General features: G+C 49.8%; 1 protein-coding gene across 2 annotated transcripts in view; it reads left to right on the top strand.

The window, feature by feature from the left end:
* NSD2 (nuclear receptor binding SET domain protein 2) overlaps positions 1–21,061 on the top strand; it is an 89,246-nt gene that overhangs the window by 25,026 nt on the left and 43,159 nt on the right. For both annotated transcript variants that reach the window (XM_058301535.1, XM_058301548.2), the window contains exons 4-7: positions 7,636–7,802; positions 8,267–8,746; positions 17,407–17,551; positions 19,702–19,820. In XM_058301535.1, coding sequence (XP_058157518.1) covers positions 7,636–7,802; positions 8,267–8,746; positions 17,407–17,551; positions 19,702–19,820 — 911 coding nt within the window. The remainder of the gene's footprint in view (positions 1–7,635; positions 7,803–8,266; positions 8,747–17,406; positions 17,552–19,701; positions 19,821–21,061) is intronic.

Raw genomic sequence — 21,061 nt, 5'->3', positions numbered from 1 at the left:
ATATATATAACACAAAAAATTCTAACCATTAAAAAATTTTTTTATATCAATGAAATCAATATCAAATTTTTTATACCAATTATGCAATGGTTCCTTAGCACCAGGTAATAACTACAATAACAGAAGAACTGTTGTAGTCAATGGTTACACTGATTGTTCATACCTCAGTCCTGGGATTTGGGACAGTGGCTACTCTGACGGGTTCAGGCTGAGAAAGGGCTGAGATGTGATGAGCAGACAGATGGAATAGCTTGGCTTGCAGTTGACACTTCTTGCTTTTTTTTTTTCAAAGATTTATTTATTCCCCCCGCCCCCCATTGTCTGCTCTGTGTGTTCTTATGTGTCTGCTGTATTCTTGTCCTGCAGCACTGGGAAACTGTCGCTTTTTTTGTTGCATCATCTTGCTGCGTCAGCTCTCTGTGTGTGTGGCACCACTCCTGGGCAGGCTGCGCTCTTCTCTCAAGGGGCGGCTCTCCTTGCAGGGCGCACTCCTTGTACGTGCGGCACCTCTACCCGGGGGACACCCCTGTGTGGCACGGCACTCCTTGTGTGCCGTAGGACTGTGCATGGGCCAGCTCCAAACGGGTCAGGAGACCTGGGGTTTCAACCCTGGACCCTCCATGTGGTAGACGGACGCTCTATCAGTTGAGCCACAACCGCTACCCGACACACCTTGCTTTTGGGCTGGGGCTGGTCCATCTCCATCGTTTTGTTTGCTGTCCAGGGCGGCCGAAGAACTGGAGAGTAGGCGCTGACTGCAGCTCTGCAGTCATTGAGGGCTGCCCCTGCAGAGGGTGGGGCTAAGGGTTCTAAGTCCCTGAGACGTGCACTTAGCAAGTTTATTGAAAATTATAGGTTGAAATAAAAAGTAGAAGAATCTCGATTAGGTGACCTACACTGGAGTGCAACTATGTTGACGTGTGTAAATAGCTTTTCCTGTGTTTCCAGGTAGAGCCCCTAGGGGTGTGGCTTTCACGAGGCCATGTGACTTGCCTCTGGTGTCTGGACCTCCCTAGAGCCCTCGGGTGCACTTTTTTTTTCCCCTAATATTACAGGTTTTCTTTTTAACTTTTTATTTTGAAATACTTTCATACTTATGGGACAGTTCTTTATAAGTGTCCAAAACATATAGGACAGTTAAAAAATAATACAAATCCCATACAAACTCCAACATCCCCCTAGCTCCCCAGATACCCATATCCACCAGTTTTAACATTTGGCCATATTTGCCATATCATTCTGTCCATTTATTCACCTATCCAGCCATCTGTCTTTTTGTCTATCAGTTCATTTTCTGAACACTTAAGTGGTAGGTTGTATATACATCATGCTCCTTGAACACTTAATATCTCCATGTACATTTCCTAAGAACAAGGATATTCACTTATGTAACCACTAAGTACAGTGTTAAGTTCAAGATATTTAACATTGGTATAAAGCTTACAGTCTGTATTCCAATTTTTCTTATGTCCCAATAATGTTCCTTTGGGTATTTTCTCCTTCCATGTTAGATACTATGCAGAATCATGTATTGCATGTAATTGTCATTGTCTCTTTAGTTCTGTGGCTTTTTAAAAATTGTGGGAACATAAATACAACATAAACTCCCATGTCAACCTCTCCCAAGCATACCATCTATGGAATTAATCACATTCACAGTATTACAGTACCCTCATCACCTTCCGTCATTAAACTGTTCTTCCGTCTCCCCAAATAGAAATCCTACACCCATTGTATTAGTCAGGGTTCTCTAGGGAAACAGAATCAATAAGAGATACCTGTCAATAGTATGTGATTTTATAAGAGTCTCTCACGTGACCGTGGGATGCACAAGTTCAGGTTCTGCAGGCAGGCTGCAACCAGGGGCTCGATGAAAGTTCAGTGAAGGTTCTTGACAAGTTCTGGGAGATGTTGGCTGTCCAAAGCTGAGCTGGGAAATTCTCTTTCAATGCTGGAATCACTTCCCCTTTTAAGATGGTCAACTGATTGGATAAAACGTCACTCATTGCTGATGGCAATCTCCCTGACTGACGTAATTATAACCAGCTATCCATGATTTACCACTGCAGTCAAGTCAGTGGTGACTAACGTCCATAAATGCCCTTGTAGTACAGTTAGCCCAGTGCTTGCTTGACCAAACAACTGGGCACAGTTACCGCCGAGTTGGCACAATAGCCTAACCATCACATCCATTATGCAATAACTCCCCATTGTCCCCTCCCCTGGCATCCTTTATTCTAATTTCTGTCTCTGTGAACTTGCGTATTATCCAGTATTTTCTTTGTAGTTAACATGGGGCTTAAATTGAACATCCTAAATCTGTTACAATCTCATTTGCTTTGATACTCACTTAACTTCAACAGTATACACGAGTTATGTTCCTGACCCCTCTGTCCCTCTTCATGCAGTTCTTGTCACAAATTACGTATTTAGACATCGTGAGTCCAAAGCCATTGCTTCATCATTACGTTTTACACATTTGCTCTTTAGATCTTATAAGAAGTGAAAAGTGGTGTTACAAACCAAACATACGCTATTATACCTGCATTTATATTTACTTGTGTCCTTTCCCTCACTGGAGACCTGTATTTCTTCATGTGGCTTCAGTCTAATGTCTGTTGCCCTTTCCTTTCAACCTTCAGAGCTCTCTTAGCATGTCTCAGAGAGCCTGTCTAGTGGTGAACTCCCTCAGCTTTTGTTGATCTGGGGGTGCCTTAAATTTTCTATCATTTTTTGAAAGACAGCTTCGCGGGATATTGACTTCTTGGTTGGCAATATTTTGCTTTTAGCATTTTAAATAAGTCATCTTCCTGCCTTCTTACCTCCATGGTTTCCTATGAGATATTGGCACTCTGTCTTATTGAGGCCCCCTTGTATGTAACATGTTGCTTCTCTCATGCAGCTTTTAGAATTCTCTCTTTATCTTTGGCACTGAACAGTTTGATTATAATATGCTGTGGTGTGGGTCTGTGTGGATTTATCCTGTTTGGAGTTCATTAGGGGGTCTTGGATGTGAATATTCATGTTTTTGTTAAATTTGGGAAGTTTTCAGCCCTTACTGAATATCATTAAATATTCTCTCTTTTTTCTCCTGGGTCTCCCGCAGTGTGCATATTGATATGCTCCATGGCATCTCCCAGGTCTCTCCGGCTCTGGTCACTTTTCTTCATGCTTTCTTCTTTCTGTACCTCAGACTGAATGATTTCAGTTGTCTTACACTCAAGTTCTCTGATTCTTCTTCTGCCAACTCCACTCTGCTATTGAACCCCTCAAAGGAATTTTAAATTCTGTTGCTGTGGTCTTCAGCTCTCTTGGGTTCTTTTCACAATTTCCTTCTCTTTATTGATACTCTCTTTGTGTTCTTAATTGTTTTCCTTAAGTCCTTTAGTTCTTTGTCCATGTTTCCCTTTAGCTCATGTGTCACCCTCCTCATCGATGGTTTCTAATGCTTTAATCTTCTTGTTTGCCTGGGCTGTTTCTTTGTTTTGTAATTTTTTACTGAAACTTGGAAATTTTGATATTCTAAGGTGTTATCACTGGAATTTAGAACCTGAGCCGTCTGCTCCTTCACTTGACTCCAGCAGTGCCCTGACAAAGCTTGACTGGGCTGGAGAGATGGAAACAGACTCCACGGAGGAGGTCTTGGAGGGCTCTGGCGGGTAGAGATTCAAGAATGGGTGCCCCAGAGCTGCTGGGCACCCCCAGAATCACGTCACGCCATCAGTCTCCTGCTCCAGGTGCTTTTGGCCATCTTATTTGAGAAAGTAGCAGAAGTTCCTCAGGAGGGAAGTGTGACATTTGTTAGCTACTGTGCCGGCGTCTGTCTACCCAGAAAACACGCCTGTGACAACAGGGATGCCTTTGTATCTTGGGGAAGTATGTAGCTAGCTGACTTTCAAGCTTCCTAAACACCTGACCACAGAGACAGTGTCAGTTCCAGGGAAGTTTGGTTGTTCACTCAGCACCATGTCTGCCAGGTGGATCCATGTTGTCGCATGTTTTAGAACTTTAATCCTTTTCACAGCAGACTGGGATACTGTGGTACAGATGGGCCACATTTATTTATCCTTTTACTCGGTGGACTCTTGGATTGTTTCCACCTTTCGGCTCCTGTGAATGATGCTGTAATGAACCTTGGCATATAAGTATCTGTTTGCGCCTCTGCTTTCAGTTCTCTTGGGTATATACCTAGGAGTGGGATTCCTGGGTTGTATGGCAGCTGTCTTAATTTTTTGAGGAATTGCCAAACTGTTTTCCATAACAGCCCCACCATTTTACATTCCTTCCAACAATGTACAAGGGTTCTAATTTCTCCATATCCTTGTTAACACTTACTTTCATTAAAAAAAAAAATAGCCATTCCAGCGGGAGTGAGGCGGTATCTCATAATTTTGAACTAGCCCTAATGGCTAATGATATTGAGGTCTTTCATGTGCTTATTGGCCATTTGAATATCTTCTTTGGAGAAATGTCTATTCAAGTCCTTTGTTTAAAAAAATATTGTAACGTATATTCAACATAAAATGTCCATTTTAACCACTTTAAGCATGTAATTCAGGGACATGAATTGAATTCTTTGTCCATTTTTAAATTGGGTTTTTCTTTTTATTGTTGAGTTGTAGGCATTCTTTATATGTTCTGGATATTAAACCTTTATCAGATAAACGATTTCCAAATATTTTCTCACATTCTTTAGGTTGTCTTTTTACTTATTTTTTTTTTTAAAGATTTATTTATTTATTTCTCTCCCCTTCCCCACCCCCACCCCGGTTGTCTGTTCTCTGTGTCTGTTTGCTGCGTCGTCTTTGTCCGCTTCTGTTGTCAGCGGCACGGGAATCTATGTTTCTTTTTTGTTGTGTCATCTTGTGTCAGCTCTCCGTGTGTGTGGCACCATTCCTGGGCAGGCTGCACTTTCTTTTGCGCTGGGCGGCTCTCCTTACGGGGCACACTTCTTGCGCGTGGGGCTCCCCTACGCGGGGGACACCCCTGCGTGGCACGGCACTCGCTGCGCGCATCAGCACTGCGCATGGACCAGCTGCACATGGGTCAAGGAGGCCCGGGGTTTGAACCGCGGACCTCCCATGTGGTAGACGGACGCCCTAACCACTGGGCCAAGTCCACCGCCTCTTTTTACTTTTTTGATAACAGTTTCCAGTACACAAAAGATTTCATTTCTTCGAAGTCCAATTTAATCTTTCTTTTCTGCCTGTGCTTTTGGTGTAAAATCTAAGAATCTGTTGTCAAATCCAGGGTTTTAAAGATTTTCCCCATCTTTCCTTCTAAGAGATTTATGGTTTTATGCTTATATTTTAGTCTTTAATCCATTTTGAATTAATTTTTTTATATGGTGAGAGGTAGGGGGTCCAACTTCTTTCTTTTGCTTGTGGATTTGCTGTTGTCCCAGCACCATTTGTTGAAGAGACAGTTTTCTCCCCATTGAATGAACTTGGCATCCTTGTCTAAAATCAACTGGCCATAGATGTGTAGATTTGTCTCTGGGCTCTTAATTCTAATTCTATTTGTCTATCTGTCTCTCCTTATGCCAGTACCACATTATTATTGTTTTTTTAACAAATTAATTTTGATACATATTAATAAAACATACAGTTCATCCAAAATATACAATCAATGGTATTTGGTATAAATACCATTGATTTATACCAATGGTATAAATTAATTTATGCTGTTCATCACTTCAATCATTATTAGAGCATTTTCATTATTTTGATAATAATGAAAACAGACAAACAGGAAAATTCTTACCCTTTCAGTCTCTCTCTGCTTCCCACCTCATTGTTTTAATTACTGTAGGTTTGCAGTAAGTTTTGAGATCAGGAAGTATGACACCTCTAACCTTGTTCTTTTTTCAAGATTGATTTGGCTATTGGGAGCCCCTATGCTTTCCTATGAATTTGAGGATCAGCTTCTCCATTTCAGCAAAAGAGAGTGTTGGGGTTTTGATAGGGATTGCGTTGACTCTGTAGATCCCACTGGATAGTATGCCAATATTAAGTCTTCACTTTGTGAACCCAGAATAGCTTTCTATCTATGTAGGCCTTTAATTTTTCTCAGAACTGTTTTGTAGTTTTCTGTGTCCAGGTCTTTCATCTCCTTGGATAGATTCATTTGTTCTGTTAGATGCTGTTATAAATGGAATTGTTTTCTTAATTTACTTTTCAGATGGGTTCATTAATGGTGTGCAGACCCTGTATTCATTTCCGAGTGTTGGTCTGTAGGCAGGCCCCAGAGGAGCTGAATGGTGGCTGTGTTCTCGGGGTGGGCAGGTTGTGAAGAGGGGGCATCTTCTGGGGTGCAGCTGGCTGAGAATGGCATCTTTTCTGTAAGATGAGACCTCCTCACTATGCCCCAACTCCCACCCCAAATTCTCTTTATTATCTGGGGTATGTATACTTTCTTTTATTTATTATGCTTGGGATTTATGGACCAGCTTGAATGTGTGGGTCTAGTAATGTACCTAATAAACTTTTTAATTGAAATATAACATACATGCAGAAGAGAACACCACTCATAAGCTGCAGCTCAATCTAGTTTCTTTCAGAAGTCCAAATTTCCTTTGAAAATCTGAGTGAATGGAAATCTCCAGAGTTGTATGATATATAGCAGACAGAACTTTTCTTGGCTGCTGTCTGCCAGGGTACCTGGTGGATTAGCAGCTTTGAGATCTGACCCCTTGAGGTGGAAACAAAACAAAGGTATATTTAGACAAAGGTATATTCATAGTACACTGTGAAGAAAACTGGACTGGGTGGCCGCTGGGAACTTCACCATCTGCAGTGGTGTACATCTTATGCGCTGTTACACGTTTTCCTCGATATAAATAATTCTCTGGCATATATCTGTGTGTATTCATTTGTGTGACTGAAGAAAGTTCTTCCAAAATGGAAGAGCTCACAAATCCCTTGACATTAAATCTTTGGTATTTTAAAATCAGAGACATACACACTTAGAAACAAGTCAGATTATACTGAAATAATACGAGTGAAAAAGAGTCCCTGTCCTTACTCCCCTATAGAGGTATTAATTTTTAACTCTTTCAACATCTTCTTCTAGCTTTAAGTGCTGTTTTTAAGTTTGTCATTTACACATTTTCTGTTGACCTTTTATTCTGGAAAATGAAACGATCTCTCCACTCCGCTTTCCTCAACTCGGTGCCGTCTGGCTCACTAGGAAGGAGCTGCTTCCTGTGTGCCCCTGGCTGCCCTCGGGTGAGGGGGTGGGGTGTGAGCCAGGGCCCTGTCCCCAGGACCTGAGCCTCCTAACCTGTCTCGGGCCTTTTCTATGGAAACGTCCTCTCTTGTTTATGGACTCAGCCTCTTCCCAAGAATCCCGGGAGGGAGAGGAGACCCAGGCGTGTGTGCAATCTGCCCTGTTCCAGCCAGTTCCAGCCTCGCCTTAAGGTCTCCTGTGCATGAGCCAGTGGAGTGTCCCTCCCTTAACCCAGAGCAGGGGAGAGTGAGAGGGAGCAGGTGTGTTTCCAGGTTAGCAGACTCCAACAGCTCCCAGTAAGACAACTTCAAAGCAGCCCCGGCTTCCCAGTAGGAATTACTGATAGTTTTGCCTAATTTCATCCCAAATTCTAACTTCCAATTTCTAACATTTTATTTTAAAAACTAGGTCAGAAAAAGAGTGCACGCCAGTATCACGTACAGTTCTTTGGTGATGCCCCAGAAAGAGCTTGGATATTTGAGAAGAGTCTTGTAGCTTTTGAAGGAGAAGAACAGTTTGAAAAATTATGCCAGGAAAGTGCCAAACAGGCACCCACGAAAGCTGAGAAAATGAAGGTGATGTGTGTTTCTTATATTAAGTAAAGTTTTAGACAAAAAATTTTTTTTATTCTTTGAGTTGTTATTTATAGTGTTTCGAACGTATGGTTCCTTAAAATATCATAAACTTCTTATTTCTGTTTGTAATTGTTTACTTTTGCCCAAGTATGCTATCTTATGAAATATGACAAGTTCTTAGGTTTACTTATTTGATAACTCACAGAGATTAATTGGTTTTGTAACTTTTATTCTTTCATTTTTCTTTGCATGTATATAGATTACAGTAATGTAATTGGAAATGATTTCTTTTTTAAAGAAACAACATTTTATAATATTGGGCTATTATGTTGAGCTGTATTCTGTCTAAATCCTTTTATAGTTTTTGAGTTTTTACGTAACATTTTAAAGTATCCTTCTTTAAAGTTCATTAATTTTTGTGTTTGTGTAATGAGGTTTATAATGTTAAATGTCTTTCTTTTCAGCTGTTAAAACCTATTTCAGGAAAATTGAGGGCCCAGTGGGAAATGGGCATTGTTCAAGCCAAAGAAGCGGCAGGCCTGTCGGTGGATGCACGGAAAGCCAAGTTCACCTTCGTCTACGTGGGCGACCAGCTTCACCTCAACCCTTGCTTGGCCAAGGAGGCCGGCCTTGCTGCCGAGTCTCCAGGAGGAGGGGCCGACCTTGCCGGTGCCCAGGGAGAGGCGGTGGGCACCCCCAAATCAGAGGCAGAGGAGGGCGCGCCCATCAAGAGGAGGAGGAGAGCCAGACCGTGCAGCTCTGCTGAGAGCCGGGAGAGCGATCCCGGGGTGGTGGAAGCCCCCCCCCAGAAGACGGCTGGTGCAGACCCCAAAAGAGGAGTGGGGTCTCCCGGGAGAAAGAAGGCCCCGGCCTCCACCCCACGAAGCAGGAAGGGAGACGCGATGTCCCAGTTTTTGGTCTTCTGTCAAAAGCACAGGGATGAGGTCGGTGTGGCCGTGGTCCCAGGGGTTTCTGAGTGGAGGGGGCTTGCTGGGCGGGCACCTAGGGCTCAGGCTTGGCGGGGCCCCTCGTGAGCAGTGCCGACGCTTAGTCTTGGACTGCTTAGCTCTAGGCGTGACAAAGCTTCCCGTTCTGGAACAGGCTTGTTGGCCCTGAGGGGTAAGGCTACTTTCCCACCTTTGGGTTCCTGAGATGCTGCTCAGAGCGAGGAGGAGGAGGAGGAGGAGGAGGAGGAGGAGGAGTGGGGAGAGCTGGAAGCTGACTCTAGCGCGCTGCGCCCCCCCAGGCGCTTAGCCTTTCCTTCCCCTTCCCGAGCCGCGGGGCAGCTTTCCTCCGGGTTCCACTTGCTTGGGTGCTTCCAGTGTGTTTCACACTCAGACATGCGGCGCAGCTCCCGGCATATAGTGCACTGAGGACTCGCTCCCTGTTCCTTAAACACGGACGGCCGCGTGCCAACAGCTAACACCTTTCAAGACTTGTCTTAATCATTTTCTTAAACTATGTGCTCTGTTAGCACGTAGTAAAGGCTTGTTCCATTGTGACGAACCGAAGGGACCAGGCCCCCTGTTTTCTGTTACGTTGACTGTCACTTGCAGTAAGTGGCTTAAGTCTTAAGTCTAGGGCTTACGTCTTTTTTGTTTCAGCATTTATTTTAATTTTATATTCTTGAGAATTTTCTGTTCACAAGTCTAAATCTATATGGTGATTAAAATTACCAGTAGAGGAGGCAGAGTTGGCCAAGTGGTTAGGGCATCCGTCTACCACATGGGAGGTCTGTGGTTCAAACCCCGGGCCTCCCTGACCCGTGTGGAGCTGGCCCATGTGCAGTGCTGATGTGTGCAAGGACTGCCGTGCCACACAGGGGTGTCCCCCGTGTAGGGGAGCCCCATATGCAAGGAGTGCGCCCCGTAAGGAGAGCTGCCCAGCACGAAAGAAAGTTCAGCCTGCCCAGGAATGGCGCCGCCCACACATGGAGAGCTGACACAACAAGATGACGCAAAAAGAAACACAGATTCCTGGTGCCGCTGAAAACAACAGAAGTGGACAAAGAAGACACAGCAAATAGACACAGAGAACAGTTAACCGGGGGGTGGGAGAGAAGGGGAGAGAAATAAATCTTTAAAAAATAATAATAATAATAAAATTACCAGTAGACAAGCATGTTGGCTTTCCACAATTCATCCACGAATGTTTAATCAGCACCTGCTTATGGCAGGTAGCCCGGCTCAGTATGGGACCATGAGGCATTCAGATGGAGATGCGCAAATGAATGGTCATGAGGCTGTGGGTGTGATGCGACGTTTCAATCTCCCTTTATATTGGCTTCCAGAGAAAGACATTTGAGTGGTGCCCTCAAGAACAACCAGGAAGTGTTTTCTCACATATGCAAGGGTAGTTTAACGTCAGAAATTCTGTTACTATGATTTACTTTGATAGCAGATTAAATGATCATCTCAGGAGATGGAGGAAAAGCATTTGGTAAAATTCACTGTCTTTTCATGAAAAAAAAGTCAGCAAAGCAGGCCTGGAAGGGGGCTTCCTTCATCTTCTGAAGAGTATCTGTCAGAAACTTGCAGCAAGCGCTGTGCTTACTGGTGAGACCTGAGCAGCATTCTCCTTACAGAGTCACACCTTCTGTCCTCAGTGTCAAACACTGCATGAACATGCCAGCCAGGGCGGTGAGACAAGAAAAAGAAGTAAAAAGGCATCATTGTCAAGGAAGAACCAGCGCTGTCATTCGTGGTTATGGTGACTACTCAGGAGAACCTGCAGCTAACCTTTGGGATTTGTAAGGGCTCAGTGCGATTGGTGGATAGAACATCAGTACAAGGTGGAAGAGCAGTCAAAGGAGGAAATGGAGGATTGAAAAATAGGTTACGGCAGCAAAGGCCACGTGTGATACTGAGGCGAGAATGTCATGAAGGGTGGGTGTGACTTTGGAGAAGAGCAACTTTTTAGCAGACCTAGATAAGTAGAGCTGCCATATTCATGTACAGGAAGAATCAGTATTACAGAGTTATCAGTTCTCTCTATATTAATCTATAAATTCAGTATAATTCTATTATAAACCCCAAGAGGACTTTCTTTGAACTTTATAAGCAAATGCTAAGGTAGCCAAATCTGACTACTAGAACTGATGTTTATGAATTCAGCAAAATTGCAGGCTACAAAATTAACACACAAAAATCAGTTGTGTTTCTATACACTAGCAAAAACCAATTGAAAATGGAAATTTAAAACACCATTTCCAGGAGCTTCTAAAAGAATAAAATATCTAGGAATAAATTTAACCAAGGAGGTGAAGGACCTGTACAAAATTAAACACCGCTGAAAGAAAGACCTAAATAACCGGCAAGACGTCCGTGCTCGTGGACCAGAAGACCTGCCATGTTCTGAAGGCGGCCCTGCCTAGAGCCTCCTGTAAGCACAACCCAATCTCTCAAAATTCTGGCCCCCTTATTGCGGAAATAGAAAGGCCGATTCTCAAATTCATATGGAATCACAGGGAGCCCCAAATAACCTAAATCATCTTGAAAAAGAAGAACAGAGTAAGTTTTGTATGTCAAAGGTCATTACCTAGAAAGTGGAGGGAAACGGATATGGCTCAAGTGAGAAGGCCTCCACCTACCATATGGGAGGACCCAGGTTTGATCCCTGGGGCCTCCTGGTGAAAAAGAAGAGAAAGCGTGCCTGCATGGTGAGCCAGTGCCCACATGAGCACCATGTGGTAAGCCAGTGCCTGCGCAAGTGAGTCACACAGCAAGATGATGACGCAACAAGAGAGAGACAAGGGGAGAGTCAAGGTGAAGTGCAGCAGAGACCAGGAACTGAGGTGGTGCATTGACAGGGAGCCTCTCTCCACATCAGAGGTCCCCAGGATCGAATATCTCTGAATCCTAGAGGAGAAAGATGAGAAAACAAAAAGAGAAATGGATACAGAAGATCACACAGCGAGTGGACACAGACAGCAAAAACAGCAGGGCAGGGGCAGGGGGAGGGGAAAAATAAATAAATCTTTAGAGAAAAACAAGAAAGTGGAAAGACAACATACAGAAAGAGGGAGAAAATCATTGCTAACTATATATCCAGATCAAGGTTTAATATCCAGAATATATAAAGAACTCCTTTAACTCAACAATAAAGACAGACAACCCAGTTTAAAAATGGCCAAGGATTTGAATAGACATTTCTGTAAAGAAGATAAACAAATGGCTGATAAGCTTATGAAAAGACGTTGGCAGGGAAATACCAGTCAAAACCAGAGCGAGGTGCCACTTCACAGCCACTGTAGCTGTGGCTATGAAGGGAACATGTGTTGGCAAAACTATGGAGAAATAGGAACCCTTGTTACATTGTTGGTGGGAATGCAACATAGGTGGAAAACAGCTTGGCGGAGTCTCAGAAAATTCAACATGGAACCATATGATCTGGCAATTCCGGTCCTTGGGTAGATAGCCAAAAATAACTGAAAGCAGGGATTTGCACAGAAATTTGCACACTGATGCTCATAGCAGCATTTTTCACAATTGCCAAAAGGGGGAAGGAAATAGTCCAAGTGTCCACCTGTAGGTGAACAGAGAAAGTGATCATACATACAGTGGATAGTAGCCATCAAAAGGAACGGCATTCTGCAATGTGACAACATGGACAAGCCTTGAAGACATCGTGTTGAGTGAAATAAGCCAGAGACAACAGGACAAAAATTATATGATCTCACTTGTATGAAATACCTAGAGAAAGCAAATTCACAGAGGTAGAAAGTAGCCTGGAGGCTCTGTGGGGCTGGCAGGGAGGGATGGGAGTTGTTGCTTACTCAGTGCAGAGCTGCTGTTGGAGGTGATGGAAAGATGCTGGTGATGTAGCATTAATACTACAGAATTGTACACTTGAAAGTGGTTAAAATGGAAAATTTTGAGTTTTATGTGTTATGCAATAATAAACAAATAGCCAAATTTGAAGAGAAGCTTGGCCTGAGGACTTGCCTTACTAGATCTGAAGTGTTAGTCTTTGAAAGAGCAACCTTGGGCAGGGTTGGAGGGAGCAGTCGCTCAGAGCTGAACCTGGAGCAGAGGTGAGAATGTGGAAACTTATGGGCGCAAAAGGGCAGGAGGGGCTGGGGAGGCAGGGCCAGGGTCGGGCGTGCTCGGCCGCAGTGCCAGGCCTGTGGGGTCAGGGCCCGGGCGGGGAGAGTCTCTTAGAGAAGCCGGCTGTACAGGGATGGTATAGACGTGGAAACTGTTGTGCGGAGGATCCCTTGAGTGGAAGGGACGCGCTCGACAGAGACCGGGACAGTTCAGAAGGAGCAAGGGAGGAGGGGGTGGCAGCGGTGACCCCAGGAGGCACTGGAGGAGACGCTCAGCCTCCGCGTGCTGGGCCCATGGGGCCGCCTCCGTGGTCTTCAGATACGCCCAGGAAAGCTCGCCGGGGTCGGGCAGGAAGAAGAGCTGCGCGCCCGCCGGAGGCTCCTGCCAAAACTGCTCTTGAGAGAAATTTGGCAATGTCTGGTAAAGAAGAATCTGCACGTTTTCGTCTTACACTTTCCCTTCTAGGTGTCTGCCTTGGAGAAACTTCGCCCTCACTCCTGCGGAGATGAGGCAGGCAAGCCAGCTCTGTGTTCAGGGAGCGCGTCCCGTGCGGAAGTTGACGTGGGTGTTGAAGGGGAAAGAAGCGGCCGCAGGACATGCATGTTATATCACCTTTACCGAGTTTGAAAAACGCATCCTAACTGGACTCTACCATGTCCATCCCGAGCGGTGGGAGCCGAGGCAGAGCTCCTGCCGGGCGCTGAGAAGACCCCCAGGGAAGAGCCGACATCTAGGAGAGGGGCCGTGGCCCTGCAGGTTGTGGCTGGGACAGGCGTGCTTGCAATGCCAAGGCGACATGGCTGTGGCGACTGGGGCGCCACCCACCCCTGACAGATGTGACCTGTGACTGCACCGGTGAAGAGCCAGGCCCACTCCGCACTGGGAAGGCAGGCAGGAGTCCTGCTGACAGCCTTTCTCCGTGGTCTCCCATGTATCATTTGAAAATACTGAAGAAAAGCCAGGACCCAAGAACTCAAACAATGATCCACAGGCCACCCTTTTGTTTTGGGGGGCCCACATTAATCACTGGCTGCCTCTCTGGTATCAAGAAACGTGCTGAGGACGAGCAGGCCCTTTTCTCCACATGTGTGGCCCAGCTGGCTCAGGCCCCCATGACAGCACGTGGGGCGTTCGCCCTCCGGAGGCTTCCAGGCTGGCTGCTGGGAGAGAGGCGACTGCCCAGGGCCTCACCGTGCTTGTGCCACAGCTGAGCCTCCCCTGTTCAGCTGCCACGGGTGCCACCCACTCTGGGGACGCGCATGAGGTGTGCACTGCCTGCCATGCAGTCTCAGTGGGGCTCACGGGGGCCTCCTACACCCTGGCCATGCACAGGCGCTGGCTGGCTCTGGAGGCTCTGCCTTGTCAGGACAGCGCCTAGCCGGCTGCGTGCTTGTGCTGGCTGTGGAGTCAGGCCGTCTGGCCTGGAGCTGGAGAAGCTGCTCCCCGCTGCTCCCCGCTGCTCCCCGCTGCTCCCCGCTGCTCCCTGCTGTCCCCTGCTGCTCCTGCAGAAGGGGCCGGGTCTTTGGGGGGGGCGGTACACTTGAGGATGGCCCTTGTTTGGCTTCCGGTGGCCAGCGCTGTGGGAGGAGTTGGATGGAGCCTCCTCCCTCCGTGGGTGGAGTTCAGAGGATGGAGCTGCTTATGCCGGGCTGCCTTTCCAGTCGTCTTTTCTCTCCTTCGTCGGTGGGCCCGCTGCGCCCTCCTCTTCTGGGCCCCTGGGTTGGCGGCCAGCACTGCTGAGCGTGGCTGCTTGTCCTGCTGGCAGCTCTTTGCAGGGTGTCTTAGTTGCCGAAGCTGCTGCGACAAGCACCCTGCTGGTTGGCTCATCGGCAGGGGTTTACAGTCTCATGTCTCAGAGGTTCGGAGTCCCAAGTCAAGGCAAGTGAACACTGCTTCTCAGCTGGTGGCTTCCTGGGGCTGGCTGCACGCAGCACTCTGCCGCGTCACGCGGCCCCGCCTCTCTGGCTTCTGGCTGACAGATCGAGTTGCACCAACATTGTAAATGGTCCTGTTTACAAATGGGTTCACACGCCCGGGGAGGCGGTCAGAGGATGAATTTGTCCTCTTGGGGACGTCATTCAGTCGCCAGCAGGTTGGTTTCCAGCTTCCTTCTTGTAAACGAACAAAAGGATTACGCTTCGTGACGAACTTGAGCCAAGTTGAGTCTTAGTTAAAGTGTCTTGCCATTGTGTCCAGTAGGCTGCGTGTAGATGTGGTCTCTGAGTGTTTTGTGACGTTCCTGGAGCTGAGATGGAGAAGGTGCTGGAGTGGCGCCTGCGGAGACCCGGAGGCCGTGTGCCTGGCCTGCTCCCCTTGTTTTCTTTGGCACGTGAGGAACCTAAGAGCAGCCACGCCAGGGCCTCTGCCGTCGTCGGAACCCCAGGAAGAGCTCGCCGAGGGCACCCGTGTTAGGACCTCTGCAGCAGCCTCTTCTGGCCCGTTTCCAAGTCAGGAGTCCTCTGCACCTCCTCCGCTCCTAACTCGAATAGGTGCTTTAGGCTCGATTCAGTTCTTTGTGCCTTTTTTGTATTAGCCTCCTAGTGCTGTGTAACAGTTGTCTCGAGATTCCATGGAGTAAAACTGCCTGTTTATTATTGCGCAGTTCCGCAGGCAGCTCGGTGGGGGCATGAGCCCCTGGAGGCGAGGCTCGTGGGCCGTCCAGGGGTGGCAGACACGGTCCTTCCCAGACAGCTGGGGGCAGCAAGAAGCTCTAAAGGGTGCAGGCATGAGGTGTGGCGAGCGGGTGCTGTGGACAAAGGCAGTCTCTGGGGATTTATTTTTCCAAATGTTTTTGTCTGTCTGAAATCGTTCATTAAACGTGAACCAGGTCAGGCACCTAGCCAGGACGTGCCAAGCTTCCTCGCAGCGCCCTTCAGGCACCTGGAGGGTGTCCTGTTTTATGGTGAGCACGGAGACGGGTGCTACTGAGGGCTTGGAGCATGCCACCGCCCCCATGCCTGCCTCCTTGGGGAACCACGGGCCTTAGTGAGAGCCTCAGCCTTGTCAACTGGAGAGGATGAGAAGGACGCCGTCCCTGTGCCTTGGGGTGTGCAGTGTAGTGGGGAATGAAAGACGGGCACCCTGGCCCACTGGCAGCGAGCCTGGGGCGGCCTCCTTTACCACGGCCCAGGGGCTCCGTGGATACCTGCTGACCAGCAAGTGTTTCGGGGAGCAGGCGTAGGACACAGTGGCGCCGGGGCCACATGAGCTCTGGGGCTTTAGGCGAGCAGTGATGTGGAGAGGGCCGTGCGGGACCTTGGGGCCACGCTGGGCTGCTGCGTTGCACACTGGTCTCTTGGCAGGGGCGGGCTTGGGGTGGGGTGTTGGGTGTGATGGTGGGCCGAGAACCGGGCAGGTGCTGCTGGGCCCTGGCCAGCACTCGGGTGGCTGGAAGGAGGCAGCCTGCATGTAGCTGTGGGGTCGTCTGCCCAGGGGGCTCCAGCCGGCGGGCTCCGTGTCAGCGTGCCCAAGTCAGGGCTGGGCGCCAGGTGCTGGGGCAGAGGTGGAGGCCACGCAGGGCCACGCATGGACGCGCCCCAGTGGAGAGGCGCAGAAGCCCCGTGTGGAGACCTGTGCCGGACACAGGCCTGAGACCCCGGTGCCGGCTGAGTGGGCATGGGCAGGCAGAGGGCGGTGCTGCAGAGCTGAGGGGCGTGGCTTGGGGGTGGCGATGGCAGCCCCACCTCGGGGTTAATGCAAGGGAGAGCCCTGTGCAGGTGGAGCCGGGCTGAGCGTATGAGCGCGGCAGGCATCCTCGCACTAACTGCGCAGGCAGGACGCCCCCACTCTGGAGGTGGGCGGGTGTTGGGGTGCCCGTGCTCCAGGCAGAGGGGCGGCGCTGGTGGGGGCGGCCCCTTTTCTGGGAGGGCCTCACTGGGGCACTGACTCCTGGGTGTGACAGCAGAACACTGCTGGTTCAGCAGGACCTCGTTAAGATGCTGGTGCTTGAATTCCTGTCATTTTCTGGGGTCAAAAAGCATGTTTTTTTTCCTCCACCCATTTACAAATGTAGAAACCACCTGAGCTTGCGGGCAGTCCAGGCATGGCGGTAGCTGCATTCCGCCTGTGGGTCCCGCCCTGTGAGCGGCTCCTCTCAAGGCCTGCCTAGGTGCTGGGCGAGGCTCTGGGTGGGACTCCAGAGTCCCGGCACTTAGACCTCCCAGGGTCCTTCAGACATGTGGCCGAGTGGGTGTGTATGGGTCCCCGAGACCTTGGAAGTGCAGGGTGCCGGCCGGCATGTCCAGGGCGCTGACCCGGGCCAGGCAAGGCCTGTCTTGGCTGTACCAAGGCACGTGATTGGAAGCAGGAATGTGGTCCAGCCACTGTGAAAACCAGGGCAGGGGCTCACATCTGCAATTGTGGAAAACTCATTTTGATTTCCTGCGTTGATCTAAATAGATTATCTTCTCTGGCACTGCTTTCATCTGGGAGTTCTCAGCACAGTCCTGCGAGCCGAGCCCTGTTCTCTTCCAAGCCCTTCAGGGCCCACGTTCTGGGCTGCAGGGTGTGGGCGGGTGCCTGGTTGCATGGCTCCTCACTGCATTGCCGTGTGTTTGCAGGTCGTGGCCGAGCACCCAGATGCTTCCGATGAGGAGATCGAAGAGCTGCTGGGGTCGCAGTGGGGCATGCTCAATGACAAGCAGAAGGCGCGCTACCACACCAAGTTTGCCCTCGTGGCCTCCCCCCACCCTGAGGAAGACACTGGTAGGTGGAGCCGCTCCCGTGTGCTCTGCCTGCACCCGCAGCGGGTGGTGCCAGGCCCTTCCCTGGACCGCCGGGGCAGTGCCCACCTCTACCTCCCATGTGGGTGTGGTGCCAGCCAGGGGGCTGCGCTGACTGTGCGTCTCCATTTCCCGTGGCTTGTCGTGCTCGCTGTGCCACGTGCACCCTGGGCCTGACCTGTGGGGACTGCCCTGGCTGCTCTGGCTGCCGTGGCTGGGCCAGTTGTGTGAGGGAGGTGGGAGAAGGAAGGGCACCGTCCTGTCTGGGAACCTGGGCTGATGGGACTCGGCTGGCCAGGTGAGCAGGCTGCCCCCAGCGGCGTGCGCGGCTGCTCCCGGGCTGTGCCCTGCCGGCGGGCGGTCAGGGGCGTCTTCCCGCCTGTTGCCGCGAGATCCCAGGAGGAGCAGGGCAGCTCTGGGTGGCCTTCGGTCTGTGTTGGTCCTTTGCAGGCCTTCACTTTGAAAAGTCGAAAGTGCTCCTTCGCTTTGGGCAGTGGTGAGACGAGGGGGCTGAGGGACTGTGAGGTCTGAGAGGACATGCATCTGGACATGGGGCAGTTGGCATTTTTAATGTGGATGAGTCCACTTGAGTCTCAACGTAAAATACAGAATGGTCTGTTTCTCTTATGGCTCATCATTGAAGAGCTTTGGAGAGGCCAGATGTCCAGTGTGGCCAGACTTGCCTGAGGGGCGGCCGAGGCCCAGGAGGGGACATGCTCCGCCCATGCGGCCTGGCTGCACTCCTGGGCTGGCACTGTTGCTCTACGGTGACCAACGTGCCATGCCACCTTCCTGCTTTCCCACGGGGGCTTCCGTCTTGAGGTCGGCCCTTCGCGGGCCTCCACCCCAACCACCTGCCTCCTAGTGTTGAACTCGGCTCGGCTGGCTCAGTGCTGGCGCCTTTGCCGAAAGCGCGAGCAGTGAGGATGCTGAGCGTTTGCGGACTTCCTTTAAGAGGCGGCAGTCCTTTTGGACATTAGTACACTGAATCAGAAGTGTCACTTCTCCACGCCTGGCTTATGTAAGAAATGAAGCCAGGTGCACACACCCTGGAGGTGTGAGCTGTGGTGTGACCATGAGCTGCCTCCGCGGTCGCTGTGAGGAGCGGCTGGGCGTCTCGGGCACGGCGGGCTCCGGGGGCTCTGTGACATCCTGACAGTCTGCACGGTGCTTGGGGGACGGCCTGTCCGTGGAGAGCCTGCGCCTCTGCCCAGCAGGCCTGCCGCGAGCCTGTTGGCCCTGCTCCCTTGGCCTTCCCTTCTGCGGTTCCGTGCTGGCCTCGCGCCTGCTTCCTGGCCAGTGCCTTAGGTCTTGGGAGGCCTGGCAGTCAAGCCCTGCGCAGAAGGCCCTTGGCTTGCAGGAACAGCTGTAAAATGGTTCTTTAAGGAACTGCATACAAAGTAGCAAGTTGAATGTTGTTTTCAAATTCAGTTTAAATCCCACTAGTCTTTCAATGTCAGGAAGTAAAGGACTTTCTCAATCTGGGTTGTGTTTAAACTTAAGGCTTTTTTTATTTTTATTTTTTATTTCTCTCACCTTCCCCCCTCAGTTGTCTGTTCTCTGTGTCTATTTGCTGTGTGTTCTTCTTTGTCCGCTTCTGTTGTTGTCAGCGGCACCGGGAATCTGTGTTTCTTTTTGTTGCGTCATCTTGCTGTGTCAGCTCTGTGTGTGTGCGGCGCCACTCCTGGGCAGGCTGCACTTTCTTTCGCGCTGGGCGGCTCTCCTTACGGGGTGCACTCCTTGCGCGTGGGGCTCCCCTACGGGGGGGACACCCCTGCGTGGCATGGCACTCCTTGCGCGCATCAGCACTGCGCATGGGCCAGCTCCACACGGGTCAAGGAGGCCCGGGGCTTGAACTGTGGACCTCCCATGTGGTAGGCGGACGCCCTATCCGTTGGGCCAAGTCTGCTTCCCAAACTTAAGGCTTATTAGCACGTTTCATGTCAGGATAGCCATTGCCAGCGCCGTGCTCTCCAGGTTCGATGGTGACTCCTGACCCGTGCTTGCTCGGGGGGTTGGTTCAGGGGTCTGTAGGTGGGAGGCCTTGTCCATCGAGTGCCCTGCGTAGGGTTCCTTGCTGTCCAGGGCGGCTTGGCGAGTGTTTTTCATGGGAGTTCCCACCCCTATTCCAAGGTAACCTGAATGGAAAGAGAAGGAGCCACACAAAGCGGACGCAGGACGCGGCTGAGGACTCGGAGGTCGAGGCTGCACCTAGGAAGAGGCCCAGGACCGACAGGCACGGTCTGCGGAAGGTAACGGCGGCGCGGCTGGTGTGTCCTCAAGGGCGCACCTGGGCGTGTGGGCGGTTGCCTGTGGCGAGCCCCATTCTAGGTGCTCCAGGGCTGGCTTCTCTGCTTGACACTCCACAGCCCCTGAGAGGGGCTGCTGGAGAGGGTAGGCACATCCCAGGACGCTCCTCTCCAGGGCCGTTCACCCCGAAGCTGCCAGTGTGCTTGTCCAGAAAACACACATCCAAACACTTGGACTTACACATGCTCTTTAGGTTTGACAGAATTACATGTTAAAAATGACCCTTATCTGTTGGGCTTTATTTTTCAATGTGTAAGTGATAAGTTGACTTGAAAATATAAAAATCCATTAGTGATACATTATACTTGAAGAAAAAGTGCTAAAATACCCATTAAAGGTGTTGGCATGGACTTAGCGAGCCCGCTCGGTTTATTAGTGACCCTGCCCTCGACTGGAGGGCAGCTGGGCCGCGCCGTCCTTGTCGGAGGCAGAAGGAAGGGAGCCTGTGACAGGAAGGTCCCCTGGCCCCGCAGCCTCAGCCCGCAGCCAGCGTCTGCCCAGCGGGCAGCGGGGCGAGTCTGCTTGGCAACTGGCGGTGAGTAAACTCACCTGCACTCAGGGAGCTGATGGGAGCTGCATGCGCCTTGTCTGGCATCTGGAAGATGTGCACGCTTCCTACAGGCTGCGCGATGCAGTGTACTTTATTTCAGCTGCTCAAAGACCCTGTGAACCTCTTCATGCACCGGGAGTTTAAATAGACTTTGTACCTCATATTTGAATTTACAGTTACTTTATCATAGCTTTGATAGGGTAGTTACATACTTAGAACTTTGAGTAAAGTTTCATACTGCCTTTTGCTCATCTAAATTAAGATGTTGCTCTGTGATACTTTTATTTTGAAGAATGGAAAATAAGCCTGACATACAGATTGCTAAAGCGTACCTTTGTGGTTGCCACAGCGTCTAACATATTTAGGTTGCATTTGCAGTTCAGAGGCACAGGCAACCTAGCCCTGCTGCTGGCCCTTGGAACCTTCTGGGCACCTGGTGTCAAGTGGGCCGTCAACCAGCTGCCCAGCAGTGAACTGGACTAGATCTGCCCTGAGTCAAGAAATCACACAGTTCTCAGGAAGCACACACCCCGGGGGAGCTCCTCTGGTCGGCGGCAGCCGTGCGGAGCCTTACTTTGAGATACTTTGAGATGTTGGCAGGAGTGATAACCTAAAAACAAAAAAGTGTGTGTG

Source organism: Dasypus novemcinctus, chromosome 1 (genome assembly GCF_030445035.2).
Source record: "Dasypus novemcinctus isolate mDasNov1 chromosome 1, mDasNov1.1.hap2, whole genome shotgun sequence".
Taxonomy (NCBI): domain Eukaryota; kingdom Metazoa; phylum Chordata; class Mammalia; order Cingulata; family Dasypodidae; genus Dasypus; species Dasypus novemcinctus.
The sequence above is the reverse complement of the archived record's forward strand: the minus strand, read 5'-3'. Positions and strand labels throughout refer to the sequence as shown.